Source organism: Bubalus kerabau, chromosome 9, assembly GCF_029407905.1.
Source record: "Bubalus kerabau isolate K-KA32 ecotype Philippines breed swamp buffalo chromosome 9, PCC_UOA_SB_1v2, whole genome shotgun sequence".
Classification (NCBI taxonomy): Eukaryota; Metazoa; Chordata; class Mammalia; order Artiodactyla; family Bovidae; genus Bubalus; species Bubalus kerabau.
In genome coordinates this window covers 15,668,141-15,684,289 of record NC_073632.1, presented here as the reverse complement: position 1 = coordinate 15,684,289, position 16,149 = coordinate 15,668,141, and the positions used below count along the sequence as shown (strand labels likewise).

At 38.6% G+C, this 16,149-nt stretch overlaps 1 protein-coding gene across 4 annotated transcripts in view; it reads right to left on the bottom strand.

Moving 5' to 3' along the window:
* Positions 1 to 16,149, bottom strand: part of ADGRB3 (adhesion G protein-coupled receptor B3) — an 884,916-nt gene that overhangs the window by 387,775 nt on the left and 480,992 nt on the right. For all 4 annotated transcript variants that reach the window (XM_055534757.1, XM_055534756.1, XM_055534759.1 and 1 more), the window contains one exon: positions 15,737 to 15,812. In XM_055534757.1, the coding sequence (XP_055390732.1) occupies positions 15,737 to 15,812 (76 nt within the window). The remainder of the gene's footprint in view (positions 1 to 15,736; positions 15,813 to 16,149) is intronic.

Here is a 16,149-nt window from a genome sequence, read left to right as displayed (position 1 = left end):
GGGCTGACAGTGGCCTGCCATAGGGTCAGGGGCACTGGATACAACAGTCCTTGGGGTTGTGGGGAGTGCTGGCATAAATTCTTTTGAAGGAGGTCACCTATCATAGTTTGGTCTCAGGCCTAACTCCCGGGGGGGAACACAGCCCTGCCCATCAACAGAAAATTAGACTAAAGATTTACTGAGCATGCCTCCCCCGTCCCCCCCAACCCCTGCCCCAGATCAGAGCAAGACCCAGATTACCCAATAGCCAGTCTCTCCCATCAGGAAGTTTCCACAAGCCTCTTATCCTTATCCTTCAAAGGGCAGACAGAATGAAAACCACAGTCACAGAAAAGTAACCAAACTGATCACATCGATCACGGCATGTCTAACTCAAAGCAACTATGAGCCATGCTATGTAGGGCCATCCAAAATGAACAGGTCATGGTGGAGAGTTCTGACAAAGCATGGTCCACTAGAGAATGGAATGCCAAACCACTTCAGTATTTTTCCCTTGAGAACCCCATGAACAGTATTGGTAGGTAGTTAGAATACGAAAAAGGAATCCAAAATGGCAGTAGCTAAAAGACACAGGGAAAAGCATGTGAAAAGGGAACAAAAGAAAATCCATGAACTGGAATGAGAAACTCAGATGAAACAAACACACCCCCTTCCTGGCTAACCCTAATTTGCAGAGAGCAAGAGAAGGGGAAGGAAAAACAAACTTATAACAGAGGGAGCCAAGTCAGGTTGAGGCCTCTCCTTTGGGGTTGACCCGCCCTCAAGCCTTGGAGACGTACTATCCTTTGCTTGCCGAATAAAGCTCTGAGCCATAAAAAAGCTGTAACAGTGGTCCACCATTTCAAATCTTTGTTGCAGTGCAACAGAACCGAGGAAATTAAACCACTCACCCAACAATATGAAAAGGCAAAAGGATATGACACTGAAAGAGGAACTCCCCAGGTCAGTAGGTGCCTAATATGCTACTGGAGAAGAGTGGAGAAATCACACCAGAAAGAATGAAGAAACAGAGCCAAAGCAAAACAACACCCCGTTGTGGATGTGACTGGTGATGGAAGTAAAGTCTGATGCCATAAAGAACAATATTGCATAGGAACGTGGAATGTTAGGTCCATGAATCAGGGTAAATTGGAAGTGGTCAAACATGAGATGACAAGTGTGAACATCAACATTTTAGGAATCAGTGAACTAAAATGGACCAGAATCGGTGAATTTAATTCAGATGAAAATTAAATCTACTACTATGGGCAAGAAGCCCTTAGAAGAAATGGAGTGGCCCTTGTAGTCAACAAGAGTCCAAAATGCAGTACTTGGGTGCAATCTCAAAAATGACAGAATGATCTGTTTCCAAGGCAAACCATTCAACATCACAGTGATACAAGGCTATGCCCAAACCAATAAAGTCAAAGAAGACGAAGTTCAATGGTTCTATGAAGACCTACAAGACCTTCTACAACTAACACCAAAAGAAGATGTCCTTTTCATCATAGGGGATTGGAATGCAAAAGTAGGAAAGTCAAGAGACACGTGGAGTAACAGGTAACTTTGGTGTGGGGAGTATGAAACGAAGCAGGCCAAAGGCTAACAGAGTTTTGCCAAGAGAATGCACTGGTCATAGAAAACACCCTCTTCCAACAACACAAGAGAAAACTCTACACACGGACATCACCAGATGGTAAATACTGAAATCAGATGGATTATATTCTTTGCAGCTGAGGATGGAGAAGCTCTATACAGTCAGCAAAAATAAGACTGGGAGCTGACTGTGGCTCAGATCACGAACTCCTTATTACAAAATTCAGACTTCAATTGAAGAAAGTAGGGAAAACAACTAGACCATTCAGGCATGACCTAAATCAAATCCCTTACGATTATACAGTGAAAGTGACAAATAGATTCAAAGGATTAGATCTGATAGACAGAACTATGGACGGATGTTCATAACAGTGTACAAGAGGCTGTGATCAAAACCATTCCCAAGAAAAAGAAACGAAAAAAGGCAAAATGGTTGTTTGAGGAGGTCTTACAAAGTGCTGAGTAAAGAAGAAGGGCAAAAGGCAAAGGAGAAAAGGAAATATATACCCATTTGAATGCAGAGTTCCACAGAACAGCAGGAGAGGTAAGAAAGCCTTCCTCCATAATCAATGCAAAGAAATAGAGAAAAACAATAGAATGGGAAAGACTAGAGATCCCTTCAAAGAGATTAGAGATACCAAGGGAACATTTCATGCAAAGATGGACACAATAAAGCACAGAAATGGTATGGACCTAACAGAAGCAGAAGATATTAAGTGGTAGCAAGAATACATAGAAGAACTATACAAAAAAGACCTTAATGACCAGATTTCCATGATGGTGTAATCACTCACCTAGAGCCACACATACTGGAATGTGAATCAAGTGGGCCTTAGAAAGCATCACTATGAACAAAGCTAGTGGAGGTGATAGAATTACAGCTAAGCTATTTGAAATTCTAAAAGATGATGCTGTGAAAGTGCTGTACTCAATATGCCAGCAAATATGGAAAACTCAGCAGTTGCCACAGAACTGAAAAAAGGCGGTTTTCATTCCAATTCCAAAGAAAGGCAATGCCAAAGAATGTTCAAACTCCTGCACAATTGCATTCATCTCACATGCTAGCAAAGTAATGCTCAAAATTCTCCAAGCCAGGCTTCAACAGTACGTGAACCAAGAACTTCCAGATGTTCAAGCTAGATTTACAAAAGGCAAAGGAACCCGAGATCAAATTGCCAACATCCATTGTATCAAAGAAAAAAACAAGAGAATTCCAGAAAAATATTAACTTCTGTTCTACTGACTATGCCAAAGCCTTTGACTGTGTGGATCACAAAAAACTGTGGAAAATTCTTAAACAGATGGGAACACCAGACCACCTTACCCACCTCCTAAGAAATCTTTAGGCAGGTCAAGAAGCAACAGTTAGAACCGGATATGGAACAATGGACTGGTTCAAAATTGCGAAAGGAGTATGTCAAGTCTGTATATTATCACCCTGCTTATTTAAGTTATATGCAGAGTACATCATGAGAAATGTCAGGCTGTATGAATCACAAGCTAGAATCAAGATTGCCAGGAGAAATATCATAACCTCAGATATGCAGATGACACCACCCTTATGGCAGAAAGTGAAGAGGAATTAATGAGCCTCTTGATGAAAGTGAAAGAGGAGGGTGAAAAAGTTGGCTCAAAACTCAACATTCAGAAAACTAAGATCATGGCATCTGGTCCCATCACTTCATGGAAAATAGATGGGGAAACAATGGAAACAATGACAGACTTTATTTTCTTTTGTTTCAAAATCAATGTGGATGGTGACTGCAGCTGTGAAATTAAAAGATGCTGGCTCCTTGGAAGAAAAGTTATGACAAACCTAGACAGCATATTAAAAAGAAGAGACATTATTTGGCCCACAAAAGTCCATACAGTCAAAGCTATGATTTTCCAGTAGTCATGTATGGATGTAAGAGTGGGACAATAAAAAAGGCTGAGCAAAGAACTGATGCCTTCCAACTATGGTGCTGGAGAAGACTCTTGAGAGTCCCTTAGAAAGCAGGAGATCAAACCAGTCCATCCTAAAGGAAATTAGTCCTAAATATTCATTGGAAGGACTGATGCTGAAACTGAAGCTCGAATACTTTAGCCACCTAATGCAAAGAGTTGACTGATTAGAAAACACCCTGATGCTGAGAAAGATTGAGGCAGCTGGAGAAGGACGACAGAGGAAGAGATAGTTGTATGGCATCACCAACTCTATGGACATGAGTTTGAGCAAGTTCTGAGATGGTGAAGGAAAAGGAAGTCTGGTGTGCTGCAGTCCATGGGATTGCAGAATAGGACATGACTGAGTGACTGTACAACAATAATAATTGAAAGAACAAAAACTACATGATCATCTCAACTGATGCAGAAAATTCAATTGAAAATTTCAATATTGTATCATGATAAAAAACTGGAAATAGAACTGCCATATGACCCAGCAATCCCAATGCTGGGCATACACACCAAGGAAACCAGAATTGAAAGAGACACATGTACCCCAATGTTCATCACAGCACTGTTTATAATAGCCAGGACATGGAAGCAATATTGATGTTTATTGGCAGACAAATGGATAAGAAAGCTCTGGTACATATATACAATGGAATATTACTCAGCCATTAAAAAGAATGCATTTGAATCAGTTCTAATGAGGTGGATCAAACTGGAGCCTATTATACAGAATGAAGTAAGTTAGAAAGAAAAACACAAATACAGTATACTAATGCATATATATGGAATTTAGAAAGATGGTAATGATGACCCTATATGTGAGACAGCAAAAGAGACACAGATGTATAGAACAGTCTTTTGGACTCTGTAGGAGAAGGTGGGGGTGAGATGTTTTGAGAGAATAGCATTAAAACATGTATATTATCATATGTGAAACAGATCACCAGTCCAGGTTTGATGTATGATACAGGGTGCTCGGGGCTAGTGCACTGGGATGACCCAGAGGGATGAGATGGGGTGGGAGGTGGGAGGGGGGTTCAGGATGTGGAACACATGTACACCCATGGCTGATTCATGTCAATGTATGGCAAAATCACTACAGTATTGTAAAGTACTTAGCCTCCAATTAAAGTAAATTAATTAATTTAATTAAAAATTTTAAAAATTAAAAAAAAAAGGAAAATCAATGTAAACCTTAAAAAAAAAAAGTTCACTAATTATGTTTAGAAGGAATGTACCTCAACATAATAAAGGCTATTTGAAAAGCCCTCAGCTAACATCACTCCCAATGGTGAAAAACTAAAATTGTTCACTGTAAGTTGGAGAATGGCATTGAAACATGTAAAATATCATGTATGAAACGAGTTGCCAGTCCAGGTTCGATGCACGATACTGGATGCTTGGGGCTGGTGCACTGGGATGACCCAGAGGGATGGAATGGGGAGGGAGGAGGGAGGAGGGTTCAGGATGGGGAACACATGTATACCTGTGGCAGATTCATTTTGATATTTGGCAAAACTAATACAGTTATGTAAAGTTTAAAAATAAAATAAAATTAAAAAAAAAAAAAAAGAAAGCAAACATGCAATATATTGTCACTTCTATTCAAGCTAAACCTAGAATTGTTAACAGGTGGGGATTCTGTAACAGCCTAACAATCAGGCAAGTAAAAGAAACAAAAAGCAACCAAATTGGAAAGGAAGAAACAAATTTATCTCACTTTGCATATGAAATGATTTTAACATGTAGAATACCCTAAAGATTCCACAAAAACCCTCTTAGAACTAATAAACACATGAGCAAGGTATAAGATGTAAAATTAACACACAAAAATCAGTTGCAGTTATGTACACTAACAATGGGGGTTTCCTGGTGTCTTAGTGGTAAAGAATCCACCTGCCAATTCAGGATCCCTGGGTTGGGAAGATCCCCTGGGGAAGGAAATTGCAACCCACTCTAGCATTTTTCCCTGGGAAATCCCATGGACAGAGGAGCCTGGCAAGCTACAGTTTATGGGGTCACAAAAGAGTTGGACATGAACTAGCAAACTAAACAACAACACCCACAATGAATAATCCTAAAAGGAAATTAGGAAAGCAATCACATTTGAAACAGCATCAAAGAGAATAAAATACTTAGGAATAAACTTAACCAAGGAAGTGAAGAATTGTATGCTGAAAACCAAAAAAACATTGTTAAAAGAAATCAAAGACGATAGGAGCAAATGGAAAGACAGCCTGTGTTTATGAACAGAAAGACATAATATTGTTAAAATTTCCATAATACCCAAAGCAATCCACAGATCAATGCAACCCATATCAAAATCCTAATGACCTTTTTGTAGAAATAGAAAAAAAAATTCTAAAATTCATATGGAATCTGAAAAGATTCTGAATAGTCAAAACAATCTTTAGAAAGAATATGAAAGCTGGAGGTACTATACTTCTTGATTTCAAAACATGTTATAAGGTTATAGTAAGTCGAAACAGTATGGCACTGGCATAAAGACAGTAGAACACATAAACATCAGTTGAATAGAATAGAGAGCCTAGAAATAAACCCTCACATATATGGTCTAATTATTCTTGACAAGGTTGACCATAAAATTTGAAACAATAAAACTCCTAGATTAAGACATAGAAGAGCTTTATGACATTGAATTTAGCAGTGATTTCTGATATGACACCAAAAGTACAGGCAGTAAAAGTTAAAATAGACATATGATACTACACCAGAGTTAAAAATAGTAAAGAAAATAGCTGTGAGAGTGAAAAGTCAAGTATGTAATAAGACAGAATATTTACAGAATATTTATATATTTATAATATTTATAAATATATTAATATTTATAATATGTATAAGACAGAATATTTATCATTTATATATGATAAATGATTATTGAGAATATAAAAATAAATTCTAAAGTGAAAACAAAGAATAAGACTCAGAAATGGACAAGAGACTTAATTATCTCTATGAAGTTTATATGTGAAAGGCCAGTAAGTATATGCAAAGATACTCAACCATCACTAATTATCATGGAAAGGCAAATCAAAATCACAAGGAAATATCACTTAACATCCATTAGGATGGCCATTGTCAACAAAACAGAAAATCATAAGCGGTGAGTAGGTTGTGGAGAAATGGGAAGCCTTCTGCATTGCTGGTGAGAACGTGAAATGGTGTAGCTGCTATGCAAAACAGTACACAGATTCTTCAAAATTCAAAAGTTTAATTACCATATGATCTAGAAATCCCACTCCTAGTTATATATCCTAAAAAACTGAAAACAGGATGCTGAATAGATATTGATACACCCATGTTCACTGCATTACTATTCACAGTAGCCAAGAGGTGGAGGCAACCCAAATGTCTATTGACAGATGAATGGATAAAGAAAGGAAGTTAATACAGATGATGGAACATTATCCAGCCTTAAAAAAGAAGGAAATTCTGTCCTATTTTACAACATGGATAAGCTTTGAGGACATCATGCCAAGTGAAATAAGCCAGTAACAAAAAGACAGATACTGTATGATTTCACTTATACAAGGTTTTCTAAAATAGTCAAATTTTCAGAAGCAGAAAGTAGAATCGTGGTTTTAGGGGTTAGGAGGAGGAGGTCAAAGGGGAGTTGCCATGTAAGAAATATGCAAAGTGAAAAAATTCTAGAAATCTGCTGCACAATACGTATCATAGAGTCAACACTACTATTCTGAACACTTTGCAGTGGTTAAGGTGGTAAATGGTGTGTGTTTTTTACTACATTTTGGGCTTTCCAGGTGACATTAGTGGTAAAGAACTCCCCGCCAATGCAGGATATATAAGAGAGGTAGATCTGATCCTGCGTTGGGAAGATCCCCTGGAGGAGGGAATGGCAAGCCACTCCAGTGTTCTGGCCTGGAGAATCCTATGGACAGAGGAACCTGGTGGGCTACAGCCTATGGGGTCACAAAGAGTCAGACTCGACTGAAGTGACTTAGCACTAAAACAATGTAATGCAGTGTTACAAAACAAATATCAGTAGAAGGGATAACATATAGCCAGATAAGGTACAGCAAAAAGGAGTTAATGAGGAACTCCGCCTGTGGCAAAGGTCATGAGGAAGGAGGCTCGGCATACGAAAAGGTGGGATCGAGCCTCAGGAGTCCCCCTGGAAATTCTCGAGCATCTACCCCCAAAACCAGAGTCTGCCTACTTTACTGCTTTGTGCTCTCACCTACACCTCTGACTTTACGGGGGCTGTCCCCCACCCCCATCTCTCTCCTGAATAGGTTCTTCTGGCCACATGTGATTGTTCACAGCCTCCCAACCGTGAGAGGCATGAGATGTTCTAAACTGTCTAAATACAGAGTCCTTTGAGCAGTTAAAAGATTGATTAGAAATTGTATTGGTGAAGGGTTTTTCACTTGTTGGGCCAATGTTTGCTGCTAAGTTTCCCTTACCTACTGTGTCCCTGGCAGTGTATTGATTAATATAATTGGTGTATAGGAATGTAAGCAGTAGCTTTAATGTTTGTAACCTTGGACCCTTGAGTTAATTCTTTTTCTTGTTATAGCCCACCACACCTTTGCCCTATAGGAATACAACTTTATCTAATGCTTTTGGAGGGTGGCGCCTGACTAATCACCTTTAGAGAAAAATAACTTTTCTGAACAAAGGCTCTTAAAATGTTAACAGGCCTCCAGGCCAGATGATGTAAATCACCTAAACTTTTGCATATGAAGAAAGCCTGGCTTATTGCTGACTCTATCCCTTCCCCCATTATCCCCTATGCACAACTTAAGGTATAAAAACTACTTTGGAAAATAAAGTGCGGGCCTTGTTCACCGAAGCTTGGTCTCCCCATGTCGTTCTTTCTCTTACCTTCTGGCTGAATTATTCAGCCTCTTTTCTCCACTGAATTTCCATTGAGCTATCCTTATTTAACCACTCTTTACATTCTTAATTAACGTTTAATTAAGCAATTGTTTCCTGATCCTCGCCGAGGCTCTCCCTGCTTCGAATTCCCTGGATCCACTGGGGCTGGAGCCCGGCAGTAAACATATTAAAATTACTGTAGCCTCTTTCTATTTTTAAAAGTATAGTTCATGCAGCTTCTAACCTGAAAGCTTTCATAACTGTTTTAAATGAGCTTTTCAATTAAAATAAAACCAAAATAAAATAGGTGATTTCATATATTCCAGGAAATGGAGACTGCATCGAAATCATTAAGCTAAATACATTTACTTAAAAAAAAATAGTTTTATATTGAAGTATAGCTGATTTACAATGTCGTGTTAGGTCAGGTATACAGCACAGCGATTCAGTTATACATATAAATACACCAATTAATTTTCAGATTCTTTTCCCATATAGATTAGTACAGAGTACATTGTATATCTCCCTGTGTTATATAGTAGGTCCTTGCTGATTATTTACTTTATATGACGTAGTGTGTATGTCTTAATCCCAAACTCCTAATTTATTTCTCTTCCCCTTTCCTCTTTGGTTACTATAAATTTGTTTTCTATGTCTGTAAGTCTGTTTCTGTTTTCTAAATAGGTTCATCCCTATCACTTTTTTATATTCCAAATATAAGTGATATCATATGATATTTGTCTTTGACTTATTTTACTTAGTGTGATAGTCTCACTTATGCTTAATACTAAAATCAGCTGATGGCTGCTAAAAGTAGTTGGGCTAACTTAGAACTTGGAAAACAAATGACAATTTCAGGTTAGGTAACACCTAGATCCACAATGAAGCTAAGGGATCAGAGGTTTAAATTAACTTTAAAACAGTGTGCCCAAATTAAACTCATTTTTTTAAAAAAATAATATACTGACTTTGTAATATTACAATAATTTATGAGTCATATAAATTTGTTACCCCATGAATAATTTTAATTATTAATGTCCTCACCATAGGACATTATTAAAAGATACAGACTATTACAAACTACAATATTTCACTGCAAACTCAGAATGAAGAGGCAAAGTTCAAAATCTGGTCCTCAAACTGAAGAAAACATGTTCTTGGTGCAACTCAGTATTTCAGATCTATTACGTTCAAGATGTATTGGTATAAATGTGATTATGTTTTTGTTTTTCTATTATTTACACTATTTTCTGGTTCATTGCTATTCTTGTTTGCTTTTAATTCCTATAATATTAGGAACTCAGTTCAGTTCAGTTCAGTTAAATGGGCTCTATTTCCTAAATATGAAAAAAGTTAGCATGATTTATCTTTTAGGTTGGTGTACTTGACAGCAAATTTATGTGATTTTGCATTATTGAAAAGTTTTTTCCTTTTTGAAAAAATAGTTTTCATGTTACTGGCTAATGAAAATGTTAGTTAGTTTGGTTTATCCATATTTTTCCTAGCACTTTAATACTATAGTGTAATTTGCATATAATTTTAATTAGGTCCTTTATAATGAATATTAATAGCTTCATTTATGCACATTTTTTCTTTTTTTTAAAGCAGGACTACATCTTCCATCTGGAGGAGGACATGGCAACCCACTCCAGTATTCTCGCCTGGAGAATCCCATGGATAGAGGAGCCTGGTGGGCTCCAGTCTATGGGGTCACAAAGAGTCAGACATGACTGAGCGACTAACCACAGCACAGCACATCTATACATCCTACGAGGAAAAGTACACATTACTCCCATACTCAAAAGTATTGTAATTTTCCTATATAGCTGGAACTTGGCTTTATTAGATGAATTAGAAAATGGGTTGATTACGACTGTTTCTTGAACTCTTTGGCTTGAATGCATGCTTGGATATACTTTTCTTCCTTAGAGATAATTTCTATTAGATAATCATGCGTTTTTACAGGCTCCCAGATTTACCAAATTGTCCTACTAAAATGTACTGCAGTTAAACCCTCAACAGGGTAAGAACTGTGGGTGGTTATTAGTTCCCTAATGTGCATAGAGCCTGTGTGGATGCTCTCAGCACCCTCAAAGGATCCCTGACCTTTGCTGGTCAGCTTTCAGCGATCAATCTCAAAAGTGGTCATGAGGGGTAGAAAGAGTCCAGCCCTTGGTGTTAATAGCCTTGGCTGGGGCCACCAAATTGACCCCTAGCACTCTGAGGTACCCATGCATGGCTACCTCCCCCTGGGCCTTTCAAGTTTTTCTGCAGAAGATACACATGTATCCAAAGGAATGTAGAAATCTGTACTACTCAAAGAAATAGATATGTGAGCATCCAGAGGCAGCAAGAGAGTGAAAGATAATGGTTTTGGAAAACCAAAGACTTGAGATGGATTAGAACCCACCCACCTTCGGGACATAACATCTTGGGCTCAGTTCCCCTATTGGCAGAATCAGATTGTGGACAGAACTAACCTTTAAAGGGCCTGTGGCACTGGCTCTATGCTTTTTACTGTGAGGTATTATTCTGAAGAATACAACTGGGAGGCTGAGAATAGCCCTCACTTAGTTTGGACTTGAGTAGAGCACATTTCCTTCGGATGAAGTCACAATCTGAATCCACTTAATTGTAAAAGGAAAAACAATCCAACAGTAAAATTGAGGTTGCAGTTTGAAGAAGAGTCGAAGGCATATTAGGGCAAGAGAGGAATATCTAAATGAAAGAGTCAACATGCAAAGTTATTGCTGTCTTTATATTAAGGCAAAATTCTAAATGATATCTATTCGAAACATTATCGAGTTCTTCTTGGTCTGCACCAGGGCAATTATGCAAAGTATTGTTTTAAAAATACTGTATTAAAATACAAAACTCCTGGAGATTTAACAGCAAGCCTGACATTATTCCATGTATGGGAAACTTGGCTTCAAAATATTCAACAGATAATTATTAGTAAAATGATCACAGAAGAAAATGTGTCATGAATATCTGATAAATAATAACTAAACATATAGAGTAAATTTGTGTATTTTTCATGTTGAATAAGAAAATATGTCTTTTTCTCTTGGATTCAGATTGCATAGTCAAATTTTACAGTGAATCAACAAAATATATGTATTTTATTCCTTTGTTCCTAAAATATTTTAATAGTATAAAAAGAAGGCAAAAAGCCAAAGAATTGATGCCTTCGAACTGTGGTGTGGGAAAAGACTCCTGAAAGTCCCTTGAACTTCAAAGAGATCAAACCAGTCAATCTTAAGGGAGATCAACCCTGAATACTCTTTGGAAGGACTCATGCTGAAACTGAAGCTCCAATATTTTCGTGTAAACAGCCGACTCATTGGATGCAAACAGCTGACTCACTGGAAAAGACCCTGCTGTTGGAATAGGTTGAGGGTAGAAGGAGAAGCAGGCATCAGAGGATGAGACGGCTGGATGGCATCACTGATGCAATGGACATGAACTGGGGCAAACTCTGGGAGATGGTGAGGGACAGGGGGCCTGGGTGCTGCAGTCCATGGGGTCACAGAGACTTGGACACAACTGGGAGATGGTGAAAGACAGGGGGCCTGGGTGCTGCAGGCCATGGGGTGACAAAGACTTGGACATGACTGGGAGATGGTGAGGGACAGAGGGCCTGGGTGCTGCAGGCCATGGGGTCACAAAGACTTGGACACGACTGGGAGATGGTGAGGGACAGGGGGCCTGGGTGCTGCAGACCATGGGGTCACAAAGACTTGGACACGACTGGGTGACTGAACAACAACATAAACGCTAAACTTCTTTGTACCTCAATTTTTAAAAAACTGGCTTTTTATATAGAATATTTTATCATATAAGACAATTATTCCGGTAAACATTTCTTGTGCATTTATTATTTATAATAATAAATATAATGCACTGTTCTGGGAGTTCTGAGAATAGAGGAGATTTAAAAGAATTAAGACAGTTGGATGAGGAGGGATGTTGCATAGTGAATATTTGTTGAGTGATTATATAACAAAGGCATCACTCTTGTCTTCTGAAAGGCTTCTTCTACCCACTAGACTTTCTGAAACAATTTTTTGGAAAGAAAAAAACAAACAAAACTGAGATTGCTTAGTGGTTTCATCATTGTACAGTGTGAAATGAAAGAAAATGAGGAGGAAATGCTAATATTTCACCTTTCAAACAGTGCTTAAACAAACCTTTCATCCTAAGCATTCTATGGTCATTATATCTAATGAATCTAAAGGTGAATATTGTCTTCCTATAGTCGTTTACCTAATCACTTTATCCTTAGGAAGTGTAAGTGGGTGTACATAGTCACAATTCTTATATAAAGGTTATTAAGAACTTCAAATAAATATGCCAGAATGCCAAAATTATACAATTTTACTGAAATAAAGACAAGGAATTTTTGAAGTGAGTTCAACTGAACGATTTACACACAGTCAGTGACTTGCCCAGAGGCTAATCTGAATCTCTGTCACAGGTCACGCCAGTGGAGTACAGTTCTGGACTTTTTCAGTTTATGCATTAAACTGCCCACAATGTAGCCATTAATCCTCCCACAAGTGACCACTGCTTCTGCCATGATATAAAAAATGTTGAAAGTTTTTTTTTTTCTTTTTTTTTTTACAAAAAGGCCCATTCAGTTCAGTTCAGTTCAGTTGCTCAGTCGTGTCCGACTCTTTGCGACCCCATGAATCACAGCACACCAGGCCTCCCTGTCCACCACCAACTCCCGGAGTTCCCTCAAACTCTAGATAACTATCTAGATAAACCCTAGATAAATTTCCAATTCCCTTCACTCTATGAATTTATGAAAGTTAGACTAAAACTTAGATGTGAGAAGTGGACTGTGAAGACAGCTGAGTGCTGAAGAATTGATGCTTTGGAACTATGGTGTTGGAGAAGACTCTTGAGAGTCCCTTGGACTGCAAGGGCATCCAACCAGTCCATTCTGAAGGAGATCAGCCCTGGGATTTCTTTGGAGGGAATGATGCTGAAGCTGAAACTCCAGTACTTTGGCCACCTCATGCAAAGAATTGACTCATTGGGAAAGACTCTGATGCTGGGAGGGATTGGGTGCAGGAGGAGAAGGGGACAACAGAGGATGAGATGGCTGGATGGCATCACTGATTCGATGGACATGAGTTTGGGTGAACTCCAGGAGTTGGTGCTGCGAGTCATGGGGTCACAAAGAGTCGGACATGACTGAGTGACTGAACTGAACTGAACTGAGACTAATCTGACTTTGTGTAGGTGAGTGAGTTCTATGGTGTTATTCAAAATAAGATCAACCATAACGCAACTCTGTTTGACATGTAGCAGTGAAACTAATTCACAGTCTAAAGCATTACACACTGAGTATTTCATTTGCATTCACTATGTCCCTCTGCAGCAAACAGAATGAATGTTGCACATAAAGGTGCTTCTATTTTAAAGTTGAACTGAAGCAGATGATGACTGAGTGACTGAAAAGCTTATAAATTTCTTGTTATGTTCAACTGAAATTAAAACCCAAATCAACTGATTTTGAGTTAGTGCCTAATCTAGAATTCTTGCAAGATTAGGTTTATACAAACAAACTGCCAATGGAAATAAGGGGCTAACTTTGAGCATCTTTTAACTTTCTCCTCAAATAAATATCATACACAGAGATAGAGGCAGCGTAACTCCATATTAGTTTTAGCTGTGAGTAACTGTACAGACCAATGTGTTTTAATAAAACCCGTGGAAAAACTGAAAGTGAAAGAATTAGCTTTGAAGAGGTATTAGCAGAACCAAATGAACCACAAACCTATTTAAATTCAGGAAGCCCAATTTCCATCCAGAGAAGAACAGAGTTAAAGAAAGCTAGATTTCTGAGTTGTCTCTGTGGTTGAAACCTCCCCTTGGATGACACACCAACTCTATCAATTTGCTCCACATAGATTTTCTCCAAATAATCTTGCAGTCACTGCAGCTGTTTCTTTCTTGGGAGGTCTATTCCTACTGGACTGAACTCTAATTGTTTTTATTTATTAGCCCATTTGTTATACCCCTGGTATAATGTACACATTAATTTGCAGTCTCTCCCCTCGAAAAACTTAGTGCTTTACTCAGATGGGAGTGAGGAAGTGCTCACAGCCCTGGGGCTGTATTTAACTAAAATACAGTTTTGTCTCAGTTTTCCACTGCGAGCTCTGCTGGAGGAAACAGGTCATCAAGAGTGAGGACAGCATCATCCAGACAGATGGACACCTTGCTTTCCGTGTGCGTGAGTGCTCAGTAGTTCAGTCCTGTCAGACTCTTTGCGACCCCATGGACTGTAGCCCACCAGGCTCCTCTGTCCATGGGGATTTTCCAGGCAAGAATACTGGAGTGGGTTGCCGTGCCCTCCTCCAGGGGATCTTCCTGACCCAGGGACTCCTACACAGCAGGTGAATTCTTTACCACTGCACCACCTGGGGAGCCCATGTTTTTGTTTCTTTTTTTTCTGTGAAAGTGAAGTGAAAGTGAAATTCGTTCAGTTGTGTCCGACTCTTTCTGACTCAGTCCATGGGATTCTCCAGGCTAGAATACTAGAGTGGGTAGCCTTTCCCTTCTCCAGGATATCTTCCCAACCCAGGGATTGAACCCAGGTCTCCCGCATTGCTGGCGGATTCTTTACCAGCTGAGCCACATGAGCAGCCCAAGAATACTGGAGCGGGTAGCCTATCCCTTCGCCAGCGGATCTTCCAGACCCAGGAATCAAACCGGGGTCTCCTGCATTGCAGGCGGATTCTTTATCGATCTGATAAACCAGTTAAGACAGCAGAACAAATAAATTAATGTTGGTAGAATTACTATTTGTAATTGTTTCTTTTTAATGTCTGGGAGGAAAGAAATCAATGGATTTCTTCCAAAATTACTCCTCTAATTGAACAACAGCATTCTTTCTTAATGTAACTGTAATTGGATATTTATTTAGAAGCAAATTGAGATCTTGTGCCAGTGAACAAAACGTGTGTTCTCAGCCATCATGACACTGTTTTAATTTCATGTCATGCTGGTGAACAGTAACATTAAGTACAAATAAAGCAAGAAGACAGATTAATTCTAAAATGATCCATTCTATTATGGAGCCTTGAGGTTTTCTTTTTCTTACTTTTTTTCCCTCAGTCAAGGCAAGTCAGAATTACAGGGCTATAATCAGGAACCAAAATTGTCTTTCCTACTTGTTTTGCAATGCCATGATATGCTAATAAGCTGTTCATTAAATTGGTATTTTCTATTTCATTTAAGAAAAGCCCTTTGTATTACCAAAGCTTGTTTGACTATTTTCATAGAATGAGCTATAATCACATTTTTGGAATAATTTACAGAGATTACAACAGCTTATTACTTTGTAGCTTACCTCAGAGTGGGCAAAATTAGATCTAAGTTTTTGTACAGGACTGCTCCAAGAACAAAGACCGATGATTCATCTAATTCTAGAAAGAATAAAATTTAAACATATTAGCAAAACAGCAAGAAAAATACTATGTCCTATAAAACTTTTAATCTCCTAATTACAAGGGGATTCCAGTATTTACCGATGCAAAGTCAGGAATAAGAAATGCCTTCTTAACCATGCCGGGCAATTGAGCCCACACACTGTATGGGTTAATCATGACCCAGAAGATATGTTTTCAGTGGGTTTTGTGTCATGAAGCAACCTTCCTTCAAGCTGAGACAAGAAGTGACTGTAGTTTTAGCAAAAGAGCTTAAATTCCAGGTGATGTGGGGAGACAGCCTATGCTCTTTGGAGCTCTCAGTTAAAATGTCAGA